Consider the following 22,303-nt stretch of genomic DNA (forward strand, 5'->3'; position numbering starts at 1 on the left):
GCAGAAGGAATAGAGTGTTATAAATGAGAATCAATCTCAGGTACGGAATCAATGTCATCCTTTCTTCTGCAGCAAACTGTGTGGACTTTTCATCAAACTCAGGGAACTGGACCAGCACAAGTACGCCCACATCCCCGGTCATCGAGTTCTGGGAGTAAGTATGTTTCCATCTCCAAATGGTTCCTTAGAAAGAGCTTGGACACACACGATGGTCAGTCAATAAGGTTTTGAAAGAAGTGGAAAGCTTCAGTGGCCAATCTAGATACTGTAGCCCCCTTCACGTCATCGCATCTTCAGTCCAAGGGACCTTCTTCCAAGGGTAGAAACATGTTGACCTTCTGCGTGCATATATTTGCTGATAACCCCTAGCTCGCTATGTTTTTTAATCCTGTCCCAGGAGACAACTGGCCTTCTGCAGACAGTTTTACCAATCTATTTTCTTTTGCACTCTGGCCTTCACTCACACTTTCCACTATTGCTCTTTAGTTTTCCAAAACACCTCAGCTCCTCCTCACTCTAAGAGGAGTTGTAGCCCACACCAAAGAGCTTATGGCCTTGGTGTGAGAAGGGAACCCAATGTTGAGGCACGTCATCCTTGGGGGAGTGAGGGTTCTCTTCCTGAAAGAGGTTCTCTCCTGAAAATGATTGAAACACATTGTTCAACACCCACACTGCCACAATATTGTGTACAGTTTTTTTCTATTTTTATTTCTAATTTCTACCAGATGTACTTTTTGTGAGATTCATTGCAGATAGGAATTAGTATGTCATTGGTTGGGCCTCTCCCGCTAGATCCTTTATATGTGAATGTTAACATCAGGAAGTCAACATGCTTCCATGTGGCACATCTGATCTCTCAAAGCTGTGTGGTGTGGTGGGGAGATAGCACAGATAAAGTGACAAAGTGCTGTTTTGGAGAACTGGCACAGGAAGCAACTGTAAGAGCATAGGTGACCAGGTGCAAACAATGGCAATATTCACCCTATGCCACCCTATGCCACCTGGGCCCATATTTCAAGTAATTCAGTGATCATCACAGTTTGTTGATCAGACAGTGCTCATTTGGGTTGCCCAGCCCTAAAATGTGCAGATTATATCTGGAACAGTATGATCATTTTTGCATTGTTGTTGCAGCAGGGAAAATCTGTACACTACTGCATGAGAAGGGAGCACTGTGTCTGACCCATTTCATAACAGAACTCTCAATTACAGTCTACTTCATAAACATATTAAACTATAGGAGCCTGATTCACAAAGGTAACTTACACTTTTTAGGAAATCTACTACTGTATGGTCATATACAAAATTTGAGTGTAGGTTACACTTTTGAAGTACATTTACACCCGTATTTTGTGAATAGGCCAAAAGTAATACACTTAGTCAAATGTGTAAATTAACCCAAAGTTTATAGCACCCACACCCTTCAAGTTTGTGGAGACATGGAAGTTACACTTTTGGAGCAGATGTACGTTCCGATATTGGGAATAGCCAAAAAGTAAAGTGCAAGTTACCTTTGTGAATCAAGCCATAGTTGTGTCTGTATGGAGAAATGTACTTGCTAAACCATCCTAGAGGTGCTGGAGATCTCTATTCAAGTTATCTAGCGCGATAAGTAGTCAGTCTATGGTACAGAAAGAGATAGACAAGTATATGCTATGTGGGCTATAATATGGAGTGTCTCCTTGAAATCTGCACTGGATTGATTTGATTTTCAATAATTCCCTGTTTTTCTACACTGGCAGGAACCGGGTTCTGGGACTCACTGATGGCATCCATAATCTGGGCACCGTGCGGTGGGAGCTGGCTCTCTGCCTGCTTCTTGCTTGGATTGTCTGCTACTTCTGCATCTGGAAAGGGGTCAAGTCCACTGGCAAAGTAAGTTCAAGTTGGTAATTTGGCAGGTTTCAATTGGTAACAGCGTAATTGTCCTGTTCCCAAACCAATTTAATTGTGAAGGAGCTTGTCCATTCAAACCTATATCTTTGTTAGACTTAACGCATTTTAATTACATGTATTTATATGACCCAATGCATAGCACTCTAAATAAAGGTCTGGTATAAAATCAGAGTTCAGGGAGTCCATAAAAGGAACAGCGGAGACCATCATAGAATGGTCATAACTACAAATATACTGACTTCTGTAAGTATGCAGGTAGTTCTGGACTTAACATGTTTAGGAAACTCAACACATTGTTCCTCCTATTCACTTTTATGCTTTGCTCCATCTTTGTGTGCCGACATCCGCAGCTTCAGTGTGTCTCCCTAGCCTTTGTATGCCTGTGTCCGTCATGTCTGTTGTGGACAATCTCTCTTAAAATATGGCAAAGAACCATATTATTGGCACAAATTCGCAAACTGATTTCAGAAATGTATTCCCTGCACACTATGTGAAAATGGAAAAGGAAAATGGAATACAAAGGTTAGGGGGAGCAGATTAAAAAATGATTGATTCGGGTGCTGTAACTGTAGAGGGAAAAGTTATTTCTAGGCAGTTGTCAGGTGGATAAATTACTGACTTCACAACCAGTAGACCTGCATTCTTGTATGAAGGGATAGCAATCAAAATCGTGTTGAAGTACCAGAGAGGAGTCAAACATGGGGTATCCCTTGCCAGTCCTTTCATGATAGGATACCCAGTCAATATTTAGTGAAAAGGGGAATTTTTGTTGTATAACCCTTACCCACTCTTGTAGTGGCATGCTTCATTATCATCAGGTCTCATCCTGGTCCCTAAATACCAGGATGGGCTCAAATTTATTCCAGAGAGCACTTTTGAGATTTCCGTGACTGGGGTACCTAGAATCAATAAAAAAATACCTGAGACAGACTTAGGTTATGGATTAAAATTACATTTGAGGGGTGTAACAATGTTATGGTCCTACAACACTCTACTCATTGTCAACATGTTTCAGCCCCTATTCTCAGGCCCCTTGGGTCCAGGGCTTTTGCTAGGATGTTAGGGTATCATTCTACCCAGTATCATAATCATGCATTATTTTTTTTTAAATGCAGGCAATGCTAAATTGCATGCAAGGTGAGTCTTTTACTTGCCTCTCTGTAGGATCTCCCCTCCCCATTTCGGATCGTAGCCCTACCCCACTGGGGGATGGAGGAACATGTCTCTGTAGTCACACAGTCATCAATGGTAACTTGCCTCTTAGTTAATTATCTCATTGCCCACACATTCTCCTGGCTTGTCTTTGCTTTTCTACACTGATCAATGACTTGGTGTACTTGTGGGAAAGGGCTTGTTCTAGACAGGCAAGGGATACCCCATGTTTGACTTGGTACTGAGACACTAGGGAGAGTGTATCCCTTGGTCCAATTTACTTATATGTCTCCCCCTCCCCCCCCATAGGCTGGGCTCCATCTGGCCCCTTGTTCAAGCAAAGAAACAGAGTAACCTTTGAGTGGGGTAGGAAGAGATTAATCAGATATCGTTTCGGGAACCTTCTTTGTTAATGCTTTGGGTATGAGAGAGTACCCTTCTAACTCACATCTCTCATTAATAAGTACCCATCCCAATGTTTTCAGGGACGTTTTGAAGTGGTTATGTCACTGAGAGTTGTAAGTCAGTCTTAGAGTCTGGCTTTGGAGGACTTGGAGGCACTCCTTATGAGGGTGTTGCAGATTTCTAGAAAGACATTTGCAATTGTCCACTTTGTTTGGAGTCTGTAGGTACTATTTGATTGACAGGTATGATGTCAGTGCTGGAGGGGAGATGGTTCATGTTACCAATATATTCCAGGGTAACATTTCCCCTAGACATTTGTACACGGATGTGTCGTGTAAAGATGAGGTACAGATCAGAAATAATTGATATACGATATCAAGGATACCACAAGAGGTTTAAAGCAGAAATTGTTGTAGTGAACTGAGGGTTAGGAATTCATTTTTCAGGACAACGAAGCAAAGCATATCTAAATTCTTCCTAGTCTGAAGAGATTTCAGAATGTCTTAGATTTGGGAGAGTTTATTTGAACCATATCCTCGAAGAACCACATAGTGGACATAAAGCCCCTCATGTTTGCGACACATTAGAGATGTGTCGACATTAAATAATGACAATGAAGGAATGAATCCCTGAGGAACGACTGCAGATTAGAGCAACTGAGGGAATTAAAGTGAAGTGACTTGCATGTTTTGATTTGGCAAGCGGATTTCAGATCACCAGACAGCATAATCAGACACATTGGCTATTTATTGTTTACAATTGAGTATGGTCTCATGATCCATTGTACTAAAATTTACCAAAATGACTTTCTAGGAGTCTGCCTGCACCACCTGCAGGTGGATGCCTGGAGGATCCCAAGGACCTAATTTCCTGCCTTTCAGGGAACACCCTCACAGAGTGTACGGACTATGTACCTCCTCTAACGGTCTCCTTGCCTCTAAGGCTGCATCTTTAAGAAGAGCAAAAGATTCACCCTTTTGCAATGGGTCCTGTTCCATACAAATGGGGGAACACCCTCCTGAGATCATGCTAGTGTACATTTAGTGCACAAACATCTGCAGCCCCTTCTGTAATGCCAAGGTGATCCAAGGGTACACAAAATGGGCCCACGTGCTTGTTGAACTCTCTCTGCACTTTTTATAATGTGACCCAAGATATTTTTATACTAGCCGTGTTCAATGATAATGATGCACTTATCATGTTAATTGATTAAACCAGCTTTTCTGATAAGCAAGACTTAGGGGAGAGCACACGTTCATAGAAATGTAATTCAAGCTTATAATATGAATTACCATATGTTGCTAGTTTATTGTCTCTAACATCAGCACTCACTTCTGTTTGCAGGTGGTATATTTCACAGCCACCTTCCCCTATGTGATGTTGATTGTTCTCCTGGTCCGGGGAGTAACGTTGCCTGGTGCTTATGAGGGGATCATGTACTACCTGACACCAGACTTTTCAAGGCTGAAAGATCCACAGGTGAGGCTATTCTCAGTAATGCCAAGGAACAGAATGTGTGCATACATTACTGAAGTCTGTGTATCTATGTTGGACCCCATTCAGGAGTCCACAGGGCAAGCAGGGACTGCTGGGCCTCAGCCATGAGGGCAGTGCTTGTTTGCCTCTAACAGGGTATGTCTTACTATGCAAACTGGACAAAGTACAACACCCTCAGCGGTTGACTCTCAGTGTTTGCGATGGCGAGCAGTTGCAGGCTTCTCAGGGAGGTAGTGTGGATGTGCACAAACTCAGAAATCAAGACTCACCCAGCAGCACAATAACTGAATGTCCAACCCTTCAGTTGGTAAATGAGAAGTCCTTTAATCTACACACTTAAAACGTAATACTTCACAGCACATAAGACAGTTACCTTTCTTGTTCTGGAACTTGGGCTACTGCAACTTGAATTCTATCCCACCTCGCCCCTCTCTTAGATGTCTCCCCCACTTTGATAGGTATTCGTTCATGGGTTGAATGCCAGTTGCACACATATCAAGGTTTAGCTACGTTTTACCTCAGAGTTAAGCTCTATAGCTCAGTTCTCAACTTTTCAAATGACCTGTTTCTTTTTTCTCAACTGCACACTTAAGGGTTAAAGCATTGAGGATAATGAGTGCTTTATGACTTTTTGAGGGGGTGGCATAGGAGGTAACATCTAGGTGCAAATCAGGATCTTTAAATAAACTCAGAAGAACTGGTGTTAGGGTGAACATTGATTCTAATCAGAGGGGAAGACTGAGCTTAGCAAATTTGTAGCTAGGGTGAAAAGTCTTTTAGATATAAGACTTCCAGGCCCCCGGTAAAAGTACAAATAAAAAGGCCCCATATCATGAAGCATTTACAAAGCCAATACTGGCAGTTTGTATCTTACATTGAGAATTTAAGGTGTCTTATACAGATCACAAAAGGTGAGGTTATGTGCTTGAAGCCGCTCAATGACAGATCTGTACATTGGGCATTCCTGCTTTCCAGATTTATGGACAAAAATGTCTGGGCTCAGCAAAACTAGGCTCAAATGTCTGAAAACCCTCAAAGAAACACAGCCCTGAGAGTTATGACAACCTGGAAATGCATGTTCAGGATACAGTCAATAAGCTGGATTATGGATCTGGGTCACTGGCTGTGTACCCACATCACTGGCTCCATGTAAGTGATTTTTCTACACACCCAGTTAGATAAATCAAAGAGGAAAATAACGCACACGCTCGCGTCAATGTTGTGGAAGTTGGAGAAAAGCATGCACTTCCAGCCAGGCTTTCAGTTATGTGGTTGGATCTAGTCTGAATATAAATTAAGGATTATTACTTCTTGAAAATATATCAATACCGCAGTGAAAAAGTAAAGTGATAGTGAATTTTTGGAAGACTGTTAATCACTGTTATTATGGGAACAAGGTGGTTTCTTTTTGTATCCCAGTTGTACTCTCATAGGGTTTTTCTAAAAAGCAAAACAGAGAAAGTGCTGAAGAGTACATAGTTATGATGTAGTATAAAACTTCCCTCTGAGAGGTCAATCAATTTACTGTCTCCTGTTCAGCTTCATGAGACCTGTCTCAGTTCTCCAGATGTTGCCTTGATACTAGAATATACTGTGTTACTAGTAAATATTGTTATGTCAGATATACACCAAAGGACAGATTAAAAGTTAGTCAGAATAGATCATATATTTCCTTCATACACAAGGATAAAAATTCAAGGGCTTAGTTCGATCTTCATTATCAGTCAACATATTTTTAATTTATTTATTGCACATTGGGTTCTTGCTCGTTCTCCAAGTAAAAACAATCTTCGTATATTGTGCCAAACTTGCAAAAAACAAGGCTATTCCAATCATAGCATCTATGCTTTCTGCTGGCTAGATTTTGGTTTTTGATGGTCAGGCCTCTTAATTTAGTGTGCCTGTTAATGGCCCTGCTGCGAGAAGGCCAGGCATGGTGTCATATTTATTCAGCTTCCTGTGCTATCTCTCCATCATTGAACATTAAGACACAGGCGCGCCAAAGGCAAGCGCGTCTGTGCCCGTCTGCGTCCGGAACGCGATCGGGGGCAGAAACGCTGCCCTTTTTTACTAGGGAATCCATCTTAGCCCTAAATAGAAACCTCCCTAACTCTAAAAACTCTTTGGATGTAACTAACTGGGAAGGGCCAATCTGGTGCAAGAATTGCAAACAAGCTCTTAGTCCTATACAGGACATTGTAGCCGCAAACTTCACCAAACCATCTAGCTTACACAGTGGGCTCATAAATGCTCGATCTATGTGCAAGCATGCCCAACATATTTACGACCTAATAACAAATGACAATCTCGACTGCCTTTTCGTAATGAAAACGTGGCTGAGGGCCTAGTGCAATCCAGATATAGTCAATGCCCTCCCCCCTGGCTATCTAATTCAGAGACTGGACAGACCAGAACAACATGGGAGAGGCCTCGCAATTATCCATCGTAGCTCTCTAAGGTGTTCAACATCTCAACTATCAAATATAACAAGGAGCAGAGGGTATCAGTTTCTGCTTCCAATTAGAAGACTCCTTCGCATTTGCAGGAGCATTACTTTACCACCCACGGGGGCCCTACAAGGCCTTTCTGGACATATTAAGCTCACATACCCTCAGATTCTCCAACTTCACTCTGTTAGGAGATATCAATATTCACCTCGACACACATAACGATCCAGGGGCAACGTGCTTCAAGGAAATCATGGACACACTCGGCTTAGAGCAGCGGATCTTTTCCGCCACACATAACATTGGTCACACGTTAGATTGTATCTGCTCCAAACTCAAAACCCTTAAAGTTAAACCTCCAGTGGACTTACTTTAACTGATCATAAGCTGATCCCTTTTGAAATCGTAGCCAAGAGCGCGAAAAACTCCAAGGGGCAGGCCAGGATCCTTCAACTAGAAAAACCTAGGTGGAAGGAGATGGCAGCTAACCCTGACCTTCTTCCAGTTGCACAATCCTGTGCACCAAACGTGTCAGGAGATCCAACAAACACCCAGCTTTTCACGCAGTGGCTTTATACCCTCAGAGACCGTTTTGCACCCCCTGGCTCACAAAACGGCCACCCAAAGAAGAAGCTCTCCGCCCCATAGTATTCACAAACTCTGAAAGAGCTACAAACCCACTGTAGGACCCCAGAACACAGATGGCGTCAGAACTACGGGCTGACTGAACTAAGCAATTTTAAAGTGGCCCTCAAAAACTATCACACCCAAATCAAAATAGCTAAAAAAGCATACTATACAGAAATCATCAAAACCACCCACACTAACCAAAAAGCTATCTTTAAGATAGTTAACACCTTCACCAATCCCAAAGCCTTACAACAAGATATTCCCCCTCGCAGTCCCTCTGCAACAGCATAGCAGACTACTTCGAACACAAAGTCTTGACATTAAAAAAATATTTCTCACCTCCCTTTCCTTCTCCCACTAACAACGATGCCACTCTAGGCAAAGATAGAGCTACTCTGCAAACTTTTAAACCTATCACCCCTGAAGAATCATGCCAGGCGATCCTCACTACTAAATCAGGCTCTCCCTTTGATCCTTGCCCCCCCCGATCCTACATGCCATAATCGATACTGTAAATCCCATCATAAATAAAATAATAAATGCTTCCTTGTCAACAGCTAAGATCACCGCAGAATGGAAGCTCACGGCTGTAAAGCCGCTACAAAAGAAACAACTTGCGGACCCCTCTACTCTCTCCAATCTTCGACCAATTCCTTTCTTACTTGCCTCAGCAAGATCACGGAAAAACTCATCGACATCCAGCTTACAACATTCTTGGAAGAAGCAAATCTGCTTCACCCCAAACAATCTGGTTTTAGACCTCAACACTCCACTGAGTCAGCCCTGCTGTATACGGCTGAATCCCTCAGAGCAGCTCTGCACCAAGGAAAAAATGGTGTCCTGGTCTTGTTGGATCTGTCGGCAGTGTTCGACATGGTCTCACATGTCATCCTTCCAGACCATCTCGTATCCTTCGGCATTTCCCATACAGTCCTGGCATGGCTATAGAGTTTTCTCCAGAACCGAAGACAAGTCATCACACTTGGCCAATACAAATCAGAAGAAAACCCACTGCTCTCCGGTGTTCCTCAGGGGTCTAGTCTTAGCCCCACACTTTTCAATGCCTACATGGCCCCATTGATTAACCTGATATTGTCCTTCAGCATACAGACATCTCATATTCAGACGATACGCAGTTAATTCTGGTGTTGGACAAAAACACCACACAGGCGGAAGAAAACCTACGCCACTTTCAACTGGATGAAAACTAACCATCTAAAGTGTAACTCTGAAAAAACGGAAAAACTACCACTAGGGAAAGAGAACCCTTTCTCTCCTAAGACCTGGTGGCCAGCTGACACCACCCCCTCGCCCAACACTGTGAATGTGGTCAGATTCTAGGGGTTAAATTTGACGCCACTCTTTCATTCAAACAACAATCCCTGGCAGTTGCTGGTACCTGTTACCGCATCATAAAAACACTCCAAAACATTTTTGATCTACTTCCTATCTCTGTCAGACAGACAGTTGCAGTGGCTCTAATCATGTCCAGACTGGACTACTGCAACAGTCTTTTATGCAGATACAAACAAGTCAGTTTTACACAGACTTCAGATGGTTCAACATGCAGCAGCACGTCTAGTGCTGAAATGGCCTAGGAGGCCCTCTGCATCAGCAGCTTTAGAAACACTCCACTGGCTTCCAATTCACAAAAGAGTTCTGTTCAAGGTCCTGATAATCACTTTCAGGATAGTCCACTCCGCAGGCCCCCACTATCTCCGAACCAAATGCATGAGCTACACACCCTCCCGAAGTCTTAGATCTTTCAACACCAACTTGTTGAAAGTACCAGCTTTTAGACTTGCGTTGAAGTGAGGGAAATCCCTTGCAGTGATAGGTTGTAAGGCTTGAAACAAACTTCCAAACCAGCTCCGCCAAATCCAATCTGAGACTCTTTTCAGGAAAGTCCTAAAGACTTGGATTTTCACAACATCTGACGCCCTATGCAGAACTCTGATCTAATGCTCACTCCTGGCGTATTCACAGTCACCTAGTATGTTTCCATCAGCCTGGTCCCCGCTTAGCGCCATGATGCTCCTCGGAGTGACAGTAGCACACTATAAGTGCTCAATTACATTTACATTTACAAGATAATAGAAAGGACCATAGCCTATTGACGAGCACATGGTATTGTTCTTCAGAGCAGGTTGGGTAAACTTGTTCACAGGAGATTACATTTAGGGAAATATTGTGTTGCTATGTTCTCCACTGGCTGGAGTAAGAGTAGATAGACTCAATGTAGGGATAGGAAGAGCACCGATGGTTACAATGGAAACTTATATAAATCTATTGCTATGGAGAAGCTCATGTGGGGTTCAGGAAGAAGCATACATTAAAGATAAGTGTTGAAAATGGCCATCTTTTGATTTTATCTTCTTCTGCTAAACATGTTTTTTGTTGGACTCTGCATACTTTAGTCCTGCTAACCAGTGGTAAAGTGCTTGTGCTCTCCTGTTCAAAGTGGCAATAAGTGTCATATACCTAATGTATATGGTAATACATGTACCCATGGTCCCTGAATGAAATTCTACTAGTGGGCTGTTGTTCTCGTAGTGAAACCACTACAATAGCTCCGTAAAACATATATCCTGGTCCGCCATGGTAACCTGGGTGTTCAGTTGGAAACTGCTTTTTCATCCTGGCAAAGCAAACATTTTGCCAGACTCAAGCCTTCTTATTTGATACTTAGAAGTAATTCATAAAGTAGTCCTTATATGCCCATAGGCAAGGTGCATGGTATTTGAAAAATATTTAATTTATGTTTTGCATGTCCTGGCAGTAAAAACCTACAAAGTCGTTTTTCTCTGTGGAAAGGCGGACTCTCCCATAGGTTAACAATGGTTTACACTATAATGTTTAATAAGTGCTAAATTCAGATTGGGAGTAGCTAGAAAAATGGCCCAGGGCTCATTTTATTAGTAATTTAAAGTCCGATTTAATGGTCAATCCGGGTTCCATATTACTATTTTGGAAATGTCACGTTTTTAGTTAGAAATTTCATTTTCTTGCCTAAAACCAAAATGCTTTTCTGCCAGTGTTCAGCTGTCACCTGACCCCATACAGCTCCCCTGTGGTGAGATGTGCTTTGCTCCAAAACATTGGACAAAAGGGCCAGGGGAAGGGGACTCTTCCCTTGGCAATATGGCCTAGGGCTGTGCCCAGCCCTTCCTGAGCTTTAAAACATTTCTGCTTTGTTACTGGTAGATGAAGCCCACAACTAGGTCTGCCTCCCTTTTATTTCTCTAGTCTGGATAGCACCAAACCTAGTGGAGGTGGAGGAACTGACCAAAAATGCTTTAAAGAGTGGACAAAGGCTTGCCTACCACTCACAGGCTGGAACTGGGCATAAAATGGCCCACACAGACCTCTCCACAAACTCTCCTGGGCCTGTGAAGAATCAGAAAAAGGACAGGCCTGTCGTCTGAAGAACCAGAGGGAGATTGGACCTGCTTGTCTTGATTTCAGGATCCCAGAAGTGACTCCAAGGGTCAGTTGGTTGACTTCCCGTGTGAGCTACAGGGACACAGCAAGCTTCCAGTGGTCCTTTTCCTGCAATTGTCTGACTGATCACTACCAACTGGAACTGTCCTACACCCTGTTGCTGGCCTCTGTTGGTCCTAATCCCCAAATTGTGCACTCCCCTGGGACTAGACTCTTGCCTGGTGTTAAGAGTGTACTCCTCCTGTCTTCAAACTGCAATAGGTGACACTTTATTTTTTTTTGCTAACTTCCTGCCTAGAGAACCAATGGAAACTGGGTTTGCTGTAGAAGCCGCAGCTCTCAACGTTGAATCACAAGTTAGTCTCAGTTTGCTGGTTTACCCTCTGAAGGAGGTCTGACTACCAGAAAGGTTTTTAAGTCCAAACATAGTGTGTCATCGGGACTAACATCATGTGCCATCCTATTGACTTCAAGGCTTTCCTGGGCACACACTTTGGACTTCACCTGCCCTGAGCTTTCCTGTCTTCACCAATGACCACACTTGACCCTGCTCTTTAATGAAACTCTGCTTTGGATCCAGTTTGCAGCTATCCTCTCCAACAAATTGTCAATGATCACTTTTTCTGTATCCGACCTGCTCTCCATCACGGTCAGCCTTAACTTTTGACTTTGACCTGGTCTAGTGCAACTAGATAATCACAGTTGGTACTGCATAAGTACTTTACACATTGCCTCTAAGGTAAGCCTGACTGATTGTATCAAGCTACAAGAGGGTTAGACATAGTCTTTTTGGGTGGCTTGGGGACTCTAATGGTTCACCCTGAAAAGAAGTGTGATTATTATTTGAGGTGGGTTCTCATCCCCCTCAACTAATACTCAAATTTCTTACAGAAATATATAGCTTGTTGAACATAAATCCTGTGGAAGTGAAACAGGGTAATTTACCAAAATGCTGATATTCTTCAAAGAAGCCAAGGTGGGTGTTGTGCATCAGGTTTGGCACCAAAAGTATCTCAGTAACAAAAACAGAACTGGCTGTGACAAAGAGATCTGGAGCATTTTGTCTGATCCACCTTGGTCCTCTTTCAGCTCACCATCAGCTCAGATATCCCTGACATTTCCTCATTGCATAGTTTTACTGGTTGGTTCCTCGGAGATGGGTAGCAAGGTAAAAGGGTAGACAGGATAAGTATCCTGTTATACCTGAATTGAAATAAACTTGTTCAACTTGGGAAGATGTGTCCAGATGAAGAAAGAATTGTTCAAAATAAACTTCCTACCAGTGAAAAGAGTAGCATTAAGGTGCTCTGCATGCCTTTGTCGTAGAGCTTCTTCGTTATTCAATTGGACCTGATCCCAGGGTCGGATGCTACTTAAAGGGTTTGGCGGGACGGGGGGGATGAAAAAAATATATTTTTTAAATAACTTACCTGCAGGCCCGCCGCTGCCTCTTGGTCCTCTTTGGTCCGGTCATCATCTCCTAGAAGGAGAAAGCAGGACGCACACAGGCTCCCAGTCTCCCCTAGCCAATCATGACGCTGCTGTTACCCGCATGACTGCATCTCTGCTCTGGCCAAACCAGCCCTTCTCTGCACCTAAGCCAGTATGGAAAAATAAAATGATAATAACATTGCATTAGTATCATTTTCTTTTTTATTTTTGTATTGCTCACAGAGCAGTGGGGCAATGCTCCTCCTCCTTAGCGGAGGAGCTGACACTGCCTGACCCAATGCACTTTGAATGGTTGGCAGTGAAGCCAATGTTCCTTCATACTGCTTTCTATCCTGAGTCCTTATTCTTAAAGGAATCTGGACTTTTGCCCACAATTAAGTGGCATGCTTCGTTATAGAGTCCACTCCTAGTCCTGGACAATTGTCCTTAGCAAGCGAAGCTATTAAATGTGGTTCATATGTGATTAGTGCCCTGCAGAGGTCGCTATAGTTTTGAAACTATGTAATCTGAGATAATACTATATTTCTTTTGGAAATCATCCAGTAGATTTAAAATGTCATCCTAAAAAGTAACTAAATTTGACCTAGGGAAAGATCACTGTGTGTGGGGCCAAACTGTGACATGCCCTGTCAGCAAAACGTAGATCTTCTCCTATTCAGCAATAAGCTCAAAATGTAATTGTCCAGTAAGACCCCTGACATTTGAGTACTGATTAGTGATGGTAAATTTTTCTGTCCAGAATACCTCCATCTTGAGGCACCCAGCTAGATGCATTGTGCACATTATAAAGTTCCAAGTTGACAAAAGTATTGATATTGCCAATGTGGAGCCAGTCCATGGAACTAGAGTTTCCAAAGTTTTATATATCAGAATATTGATCATAATAAAAACCATCCGACAGAAATATTGTTGCCTAAATATTGTTTTCAATATTTTTGCCCATTGGGTGCAGATTCTCTATGACTAAATCCAATGGGCTAATTTTTTTAGATAATATTTAGCACCTTATGGGGCCTATTAGGATTGCGGGCAGACTTACGGTGCTGGGATCAGCCGCCAGTGGTGTGGCGGTCCCGCACCGGCACATCATTGTGGCGGGCGGTGCACACAGCAACGGGCCCCCAACTGTGGAATCTGCATGCCTTTCCGTGGTGGCGTTGCCGCCATGGAAAGGCTGATTCCCGCTGCAATTGTAATATGGATGGCTGTATCTAGCAGACACCGCCACCATATTCAACCGTTTTCTGAAAAAGCGGCAGACGGCCTTCCAGTCTGCCGCGGTACCCTCCTTCATCATAATATGGCGGGGGGAAATGGGAGGCAGGTAGGGGATGATGTCGGGCGGCTCGCCACCACCATGCGGGCGGTGGCGATCTGCCCGACAGCATAATAGACCCGTATATTTCTGGCAGTCAATAGTTGGATAGCAGAATTCTGGCATTATACCTACCAAAATGACATAAGAGTTCACACAAACTTGCACAGTCCGAGAGTACCAGTCAAGCTGTTACTTTCAGTTAATTAAGCTTTATTCAATTAAAAACAACCATAAAAGCATACATACAATAAAATACACAGTACAACAATAAAATCCAGTGCCGTACCACTAAAAACATGACAAAATACATGAAATCTATTAGACCTAAAAAAAAATGCTGAAGTGCAAGATCAAACAACCAACCGGTTGCAAAGACCAGAAAGCCCATAGAGTAAATGCCCCAAAAAAAACATGAGTAAAACAGATTTGTTATGAATGAACGGCTGCACGGGGAAATACGTTTACAGAGATACAAGTCTCTCATCCGGCAGTTGTTGGAGATGCCGATAGGCTGGGGCACAATGCCTAAGATTTCTTAACTTCATAAAAGGGACTTAAAAGACTTTGGGCTACATGCATCAAAATTGTAAATTGTGAATTCCCACTTGCGAATTCCTGAGAATCGCAATTAGATAATCACAATTTACAATGTATAAAACTCAAAGAGTTTCAGATCGGGATTCCTAGGGGTTCGCAAATCACTCTACCTCGCTAACATTAATGAGGTAGATTGCAATTTGTAACCCACTAGGAATCGCAAAAATCATGGGGATTGTGGCCTGCTGAGGACCTTTGGGGATCCTTTCCCAATTGCGAATGGGTTACCACCTACTTTGCGAATAGGTTAGTAGGTGGTAAAATGAGAATGTTTTGCGACCACATTTCGGTCACAAAACATTCCCACATACTGATGTGTTTCGGGATAAACACGCCCCTTCCTAATAGTGAATCGCACACCCATTTTTCGATTCGATAACAGGTTACAAAGTGGCAAAATAGGGTTTGCTGCATCTTAACAGCAATTTTTGTGTTCGCAAATGGGCCTATTCTGCGAATCGGCCCGTTTGTAAAGGCAAATATGCTTGATGCATGTACCCCTTTGTGTACAGTTTATAAAAATTATAAAAAAATTAAAAGTGCGACATAGATTGCTAGGAAGTCACATTACAGGGACATGCGCTCCCTTCCAGATTGTGATGGTACCCCAGAGTGAAGCATAATGAAACAATTGTTGCATCAGTCCTAAAGCGAAATAGCAGAGAGCGCTCCCAATTTTCTCTACACTGCCGCAGATAACTTGTGGCGGGGCTGCAGTACTGTGTCTCAAGTAGGTTGTAACTGGGGGCTTCAGGATTTCAACTTTTAACCTTTCTTCTTGCAATCAGGCTAAAAGTAGTGCGGACACGTGCTTTTTAATCTGCGTCCGCACATAAGGTAGTATCTGAAAATACTTGACCAATGGCAATCCCTTCCAATGAACTTTTGACATTTGCCAGCAATGGGATTGATAAACCTTTGTCGCAACCTAGTCAGTCTAAGATTATACCTCTTGTTAGTATAGCTTCCTTTGCCAACCAACTGATAGCCATTGCAACGGGGGTCTTGTATGTGTAAAATCACTCAAAGAGATAGGCCTAACTCTTTATGACAGATATGGGAGCACCCAGAATTTTTATACAAAATCAATTTTCTTCCCTTTGTAAGATCAGGCAGAATGATATGCCCCAAATTCCCAACCCATAGAAAGCTGTCTGGGCAAATTGTGCAATGTATATTTGTAGCACAGGGGCAATAACCCGACCACCATTGGAGGGGGTGGTAGGCTTAACAGAAAACCAGTCTCTCTGGCTAACTTAGCCCCACTTTGGGAGATATGTGGGGTCCAAGAACCTGCTGAGCTACAAGTCACACCCAAGTAGGAAAACATGTTAGTGCTTAGTAGAGAGTTTGAGCCAACTGTAATTCTGGACATTTTAGAGCACTTGGGGCAATAATGTTGGCTATTGGGTGCAGCTTCTCTATGAATAAATCCAATGGGTGGTATTATTTTTAAATGATATTTAGCAGACAATATTTTTGGCAGACAATATTTGGATAACAAAATTCTGGCATTATACCTGGCAAATTGACGGATAGTTCATGCTAAAGTTGCACTTCTGTCAGAGAGTAGCAGTCAAGCTGTCATGAGAGATGCCAAACTGAGGAGGCTTGCGTGGGGCTAGAAAGGAAGAAAGCAGCGAGGGAACTTACAGACCAGAGCACTCTAATGCCATATACTGCTTTTTTTTTACCTCCCCTCCCCTCCTCTGGCTCTGACCCCCTCATACATGTGGTGCTCTTGTCACCGACAACAGCCCTTCCCCAGATCCAGGAAGGTAGTAGTGCTAAGTTGTACACAGAGAAGGAATGTGATTGGCCATCTAGCCAGCGACGCATTCACGGGGGTGTTTGGTGTCATTGTGGGTCCATTGAAAAGCCGGCTCGTGGAGCGCCTGGCACCTGCTGCTATAGATCGGGACACATGCAGAGGCAATGGGAAAAACACAGAAATGTATGTTGTTCAAAGCAGGCATCTCAAAATCACCAAACCAATGCAATGTTGGGTGCTTCTGAGAGATGTGCAACATACGGGGACTTGTGTGGGGCCCCCTGCATACAGGGACTTGTGCGAGGGCCCTTGTCAAACCAACTCTGGAAACTGGGTGCTACTTCGCATACAACTGGTTGCCTGCTACAGGGACCACCTAGGCGTCATAATTATAATTCCTGTTTGTAAAGCACAAACATATCACTCCTTAAGGTTTAAAGGCGCCTGGGGCCGTCAGGGAGATCAAGTGAGCTATTGTCTAGAGTCATATGATGCTGAGCTGAGCTGCCGTCAGGGATCGAACCGTGAGCTCCGCGCTCCGAGTCATACGCTCTGGCCACTGCGCCACACCTCTGCCATGTGAGCACAGCAGGAAGCATGGCCCTTTCCTGCTTTCCTGCTCCACTGCCATTCCCTTTGAAGTCATTCCTCCCACTCCCTCCTGTGGCTGGTTCAGGTAGACTGCCTAGAAGTAGACAGGACAATATATAAGGAAATATTCCTAAACAGCTGTCCACGAACCAATAGTCAATTGTTGGTTTTGTTCTGTGATTCCCTTTGTATGGTACTGCAATTGAACTGAATTGAAATTGCATTTATATAGAGCCAACGAGGCCGAGATAGTGGTCAGCCCATTGGTTATTGGGGTTTGTTTTGCATATTAAGGGAACCAATCCATGCATTTACTCCAGTGTCTTTGCGGTGCATTAATGACTACGGTGAGACCTTTAGTGGGGGCAATGCGAGGAGCAATGCTTGATGGAATGAATAGATAATATTAGCTTGAAGGGATATGGTTTCAAAGAGATTAAGATAGACAGGCATGAGATTTAGAGTGGTTTGTATACAGAAGTGGCATGCATAAGGTAAAGGAGCGGAAAGGCGCATTCAAAATAAATAAAGGAGAGGAAAAAGGAAAAGGACATTTTTCATGCAGGATTACTTAAAGGAATTTGATAGCAAGCAATCTGTGAGTCGCTTAGAATCTTTTGCCCTATAAAACAAGCATTTGCAATGCAATAGGTCTCGCAGTTACACGAGTTAAAGCTATTGGCATTGTAAATGACAATGCCAATAGGCATTGTTATTTGCAATGTCAATAGCTCAAACTCGCGTAAATGCGAGACCTAATGCATTGCAAATGCTTGTTTCCCAGGGAAGGATCTGTGTTTATTTAGGCCTTTGTTTGCCCAGGGATTAAGCGCCGGCCCACCAGCATTGTGAACTTGGTGGCAATAAAAGCCCGCCATAACATACTGTAAAATCATTCTTACCATTGCATTACTTGCATAGTATCCTTTACAAAGTAGAATGCCGGGACTCCCCTTTCACTAATCTAAAGCAGTTTATCTCGTTCCTCGTGCGTAATGCTGCTTTTCCCCTTTCTAATTTGAAAAAAATTTCAAAAACGTACTTATGTTTTTTGTGACCCTTCGTGTGTTCATTTTTGTTTTTGTCCTGATGACTTGTTAACAGTGACGCAGATAGGTGATCCGAAAACAAAAGAAACATTTTAATTAGAGCTTCAAATTGGGGACGTTAGGCCATAAAAATATTTTTCTACGTTTTGCATAATTTTTTCCCCGTACCATGAATTCAACCTACTTGTAAAGTTCCTAACACATTACAACCACCAGGTGGCGTAACAGCTAAGCATACCTGTGCTTTTTGGGTGGCGCTGATATTCCGGAAGATTTAGCTGTGAGCAAAAGTATTGTATTAATTATTTTCCAGTACGAAAGAGCTTTGTAATCCCACTATTAAACACTCTTAGAGGCAGCCGCAGATAAGGCGAGGCCCTTTTGAAGGAGGCTCATCTTTAAGAAAAACTGTTGATGACCTGATCACGTCTCCCTTTTTAAAAGTAAAAATATAAGGCATATTTTTTGGGCTGGAGAGAGTTTTTAATTCTTCGCTGCGGCCATTAGCGTGTTATGTGCAGAGCAGATTGTGGCTGCAGCAGTGATGTGCAATGTGTTGCTTCTTGTAATTTGGAAGCTGGGGGATCTGGTTCCAGTCCCGGCAGGGATGCTCAACACCCTGTGATTTTGGGCAGATGACTGCATCTCTTTGTGCCTAACAAAATGAATGCGTCAGTCTGTAACGCAACTGGTGCTCATGTAAAATGCTCTGATACCTTCGGGTCGAGTTCGCGATAAATAAATAAAAAATCAGCGTAGTATTGAATTTTGGGATGTGTAGTCATGCTTTTCTAATGGCAAGCACTAGAAAGTAAATCATAAAACATGTGAGGGGCTAGTGAAGAAATACGTATGGAATCGTAAAGGAAATGATTTGGATTGAATTTACAATGAGAACAAGCAGGAAGTGGGATAAGGGAGGGGGTGGCAAATGTTTCACTTGTGAAAGTAATCATTTCGCAGCCGCTTTGATGTTCGCAGTGGCCGCGTGGCTCACTGAGAACATCAAAGCGCAGGCTGCCAAATGGTGCGCGCGCCCGGCGCACATGCACTGTAGTTGGGGGCCTGAAAAGCACTCGTTTGCACTTCCAAATCCCCGTTTTCTAGAGCTCTCGCCAGAGCAGCGCTAAAGCGCTGGCTCAGGCGAGACCTAACAACACAAGCCCTGTGCCCGTTGAAACCTATTTACGAGCAACCATCAAGTAGTGTGACATTTAAGCTTATCCCAGTACCCGTCATTGCAATTTGAAAACACAGTACCCCCCTGTAGGCAATGCAAGCAACACTTTCAAGCCCAGAAAGACCCCCTTATGTACTTACTTCAGCAGTATATTCAATGCCATAAAGTATAGCTACAGTTCATGTAAATCATTGTGTTCGAGGCATGTGGGCTGCTGAATTCATATCTGTGCATAGATCGCCGCCTAGTGTTGGGTCCGGATGTTTGCACGTTGTTGTCCTGGAAGAGTCTTCGAAGTATCCTTGGATAGGTGACTCCTCCCCTGGACTACAGTGCGCATGGGCATCCTCTCCATCCTCAGATTGTTTTTTTCCGCCATTGGGTTCGGATGTGCTATCTTAGCTCAAGTTAGGAAAATATTTTGTCGAGGCCAAAAGGCCTTTAGTTCGCGTCGGTACTGTTTATCGATCGGTTTAAGATACAACCTTGTTAGTTTACTAACTTTCAGCACCGACTTTTTTCGCATTTACCTGTTCATCGACTACTTCGACGATGGAATCGAGGACGCCATTCAAGAGGTGTCCGGTATGCAATGCGAAGTACCCACACATCGACGTCCATCCGGTGTGCAACAAATGCCTTTTGCCGGACCACGACGAATCGACATGCATGGCCTGTGCCCGGTTCCGTTCAAAAAAGACTCTACGGAATCGACGAGCGGCGAGACTTGAGGCGCAGCACGCGGCACCGGCCCCAGCAGACATCTTCAACGAGGCCGAAGACGTCGAAGAATTGGAAGTCTTACCCTCCAGTCCCGTTTCCGAACACGGATCCGGATCGGACGAAGTCGACGAATCACTCTTCCACAGAGGTGAAGACGACACCGAGGTAGGAGACGACGAGGAGGCCTTGGGGGCCGAAGAGAGTAGCTCCAATGATGAACAAGGCCTACCTGTTCAGACCGAAGAAGGCCCAGTTCCACGGCCTATGGCTCCGGTCGAGGGATCGCCTTCGGGCCTTACCCGAGACCCATCCCGCAGTTCTTCGGCCCCGCCCTCGGGCCCGGCCTCGGACGTCCAGCGGCAGCCATTACCGCTTAAACCAGCTGGTTTCCCTTCCATAAAACCGAAACCGAAAGCTGCTCCGGTTCCAACGAAACCGAAAGTGGCGCTGGTCGGATCGAGGCCTTCCACGCCTTCCACGCCAGCGCGACGCGTCGACACCGACCGCACCAAGAGAGACTTCGGTGCCGAACTTGAAGCGGGCGACGTCGGAGTCGACAAACAGAAAAAGGCCTTCGGCGCCGACAAACCTGCTCAGCTCCCGGCACCGACGCCACTGACATCGAGGGCTGCACCGCCTGCTGCTCCCTCGACGACACCGAAGCCTCACGCATCGAAGACGTCGACGGTCATCTCCGCACCTCGACTCGATGCACCACCGGCGCCGAAAAAGTCCACGGCCGCCTCTACGAACCTGGTCGGTGCCAAAGCCTCAAAGGCGCTCCAAGGCCGACCTGGTGCGACACAAAGCAGCAAAACCAAGGCCCTCCAGGACCCGTCGGGTTCCGGTCCGATCGAAGCTCCAGCAGCCTCTTCGGTGCCAGCCAACATTACCTTTGGCTTGCCTCCGTCAACAATCCCGAAAATGTTCCAACTCAGGACACGGGTCACCCAGACTACGATTACACCTGCTGAGACGTCTCCGTCACGTGTCATCGACGCCAACACTGGCAGGATGATTCTCCACGAGCGAAGGATAACTTCAGAACCACCGTTGGACCCTTTCAGGATCCCACTAAAAAGGAAGCTGCCTGTAGAATCAGAACCTCTCCTTTATGAACCTTTCCACTCATCCTACCAGGATCCACAACTATTCTCCCCCACACGTTCCGACACGGATGCGTTGGAGGATTACATGGATGACCAAGTCCCCTACCATGGAGACACAGACCGACCCTGATGACCAGCAGGACCCTGATCACACTTGGGGCGACCCTGTAGACCCAGGTGCACCTCTTGATGCACAGGACCCACAACTCTATGGGGCAAAAACATCTCCCACAGAGGATACTGCAGCCTTCAACGCTCTTATTGAACGTGCTGCCAATAACCATGGGGTGCAGCTTCACTCTGACACCGTCGAAGATGACTTTCTTATGGACACTTTCGCATCCTCAGAACGGCATGTAAAGACTCTGCCCATGTTGAAAGGAGTCCTCAAACCAGCCAAGGACATTTTCAAGGAACCCACCAGGGCACGAGTGATAAACCCCAGGATTGATAAGAAATACCGATCAGCACCTGGGGACCCTACTTACATCAGAGGACAATTACCACTAGACTCCATTGTCGTAGCGAATGCTCGCAAGAGGGCACACTCCCAAACGACAGGTGACGCTCCTCCCCCGGACAAAGAGTCCAAGGTGTTAGAGACCTCTGGCAAGCGAGTTGCCGCCCAAGCAGCCAACATATGGCGCATAGCCAACACTCAAGCGCTCCTTGCTCGCTATGATAGAGCGCACTATGACACACTGGAGCAAATATTCCAACATCTCCCTGACCAGTTCAAGGAAGGCGCAGAAATGCTCATCAGAGAAGGACAGCTACTCACGAATGCTTCCATCAAGTGTGCACTAGATGCTGCAGACACGGCTGCCAGGGCCATAAACACAAGCGTCATGCTGCGACGACATGCCTGGCTACGAATCTCAGGATTCAAGCCTGAGGTACAAAACAATATACTCAACCAGCCTGTCAACCCCGACAATCTATTCGGGCCAGAGGTTGACACCACCCTTGAGAAGATAAAAAAGGACACGGACACTGCAAAGTCCATGGGCGCTCTCCAAACTCAGTCCTTTCGGAGCGGCTCCTT

The 22,303-nt window shown here is 44.5% G+C and overlaps 1 protein-coding gene across 3 annotated transcripts in view; it reads left to right on the forward strand.

Annotated features, from left to right (window-relative positions):
• LOC146854879 (sodium- and chloride-dependent betaine transporter-like) overlaps positions 1-22,303 on the forward strand; it is an 898,269-nt gene that overhangs the window by 664,863 nt on the left and 211,103 nt on the right. For all 3 annotated transcript variants that reach the window (XM_085652289.1, XM_085652287.1, XM_085652288.1), the window contains exons 5-7: positions 73-154; positions 1,743-1,875; positions 4,798-4,932. In XM_085652289.1, the coding sequence (XP_085508415.1) occupies positions 73-154; positions 1,743-1,875; positions 4,798-4,932 (350 nt within the window). The remainder of the gene's footprint in view (positions 1-72; positions 155-1,742; positions 1,876-4,797; positions 4,933-22,303) is intronic.

This window comes from Triturus cristatus, chromosome 4_1 (genome assembly GCF_964204655.1).
Source record: "Triturus cristatus chromosome 4_1, aTriCri1.1, whole genome shotgun sequence".
Classification (NCBI taxonomy): Eukaryota; Metazoa; Chordata; class Amphibia; order Caudata; family Salamandridae; genus Triturus; species Triturus cristatus.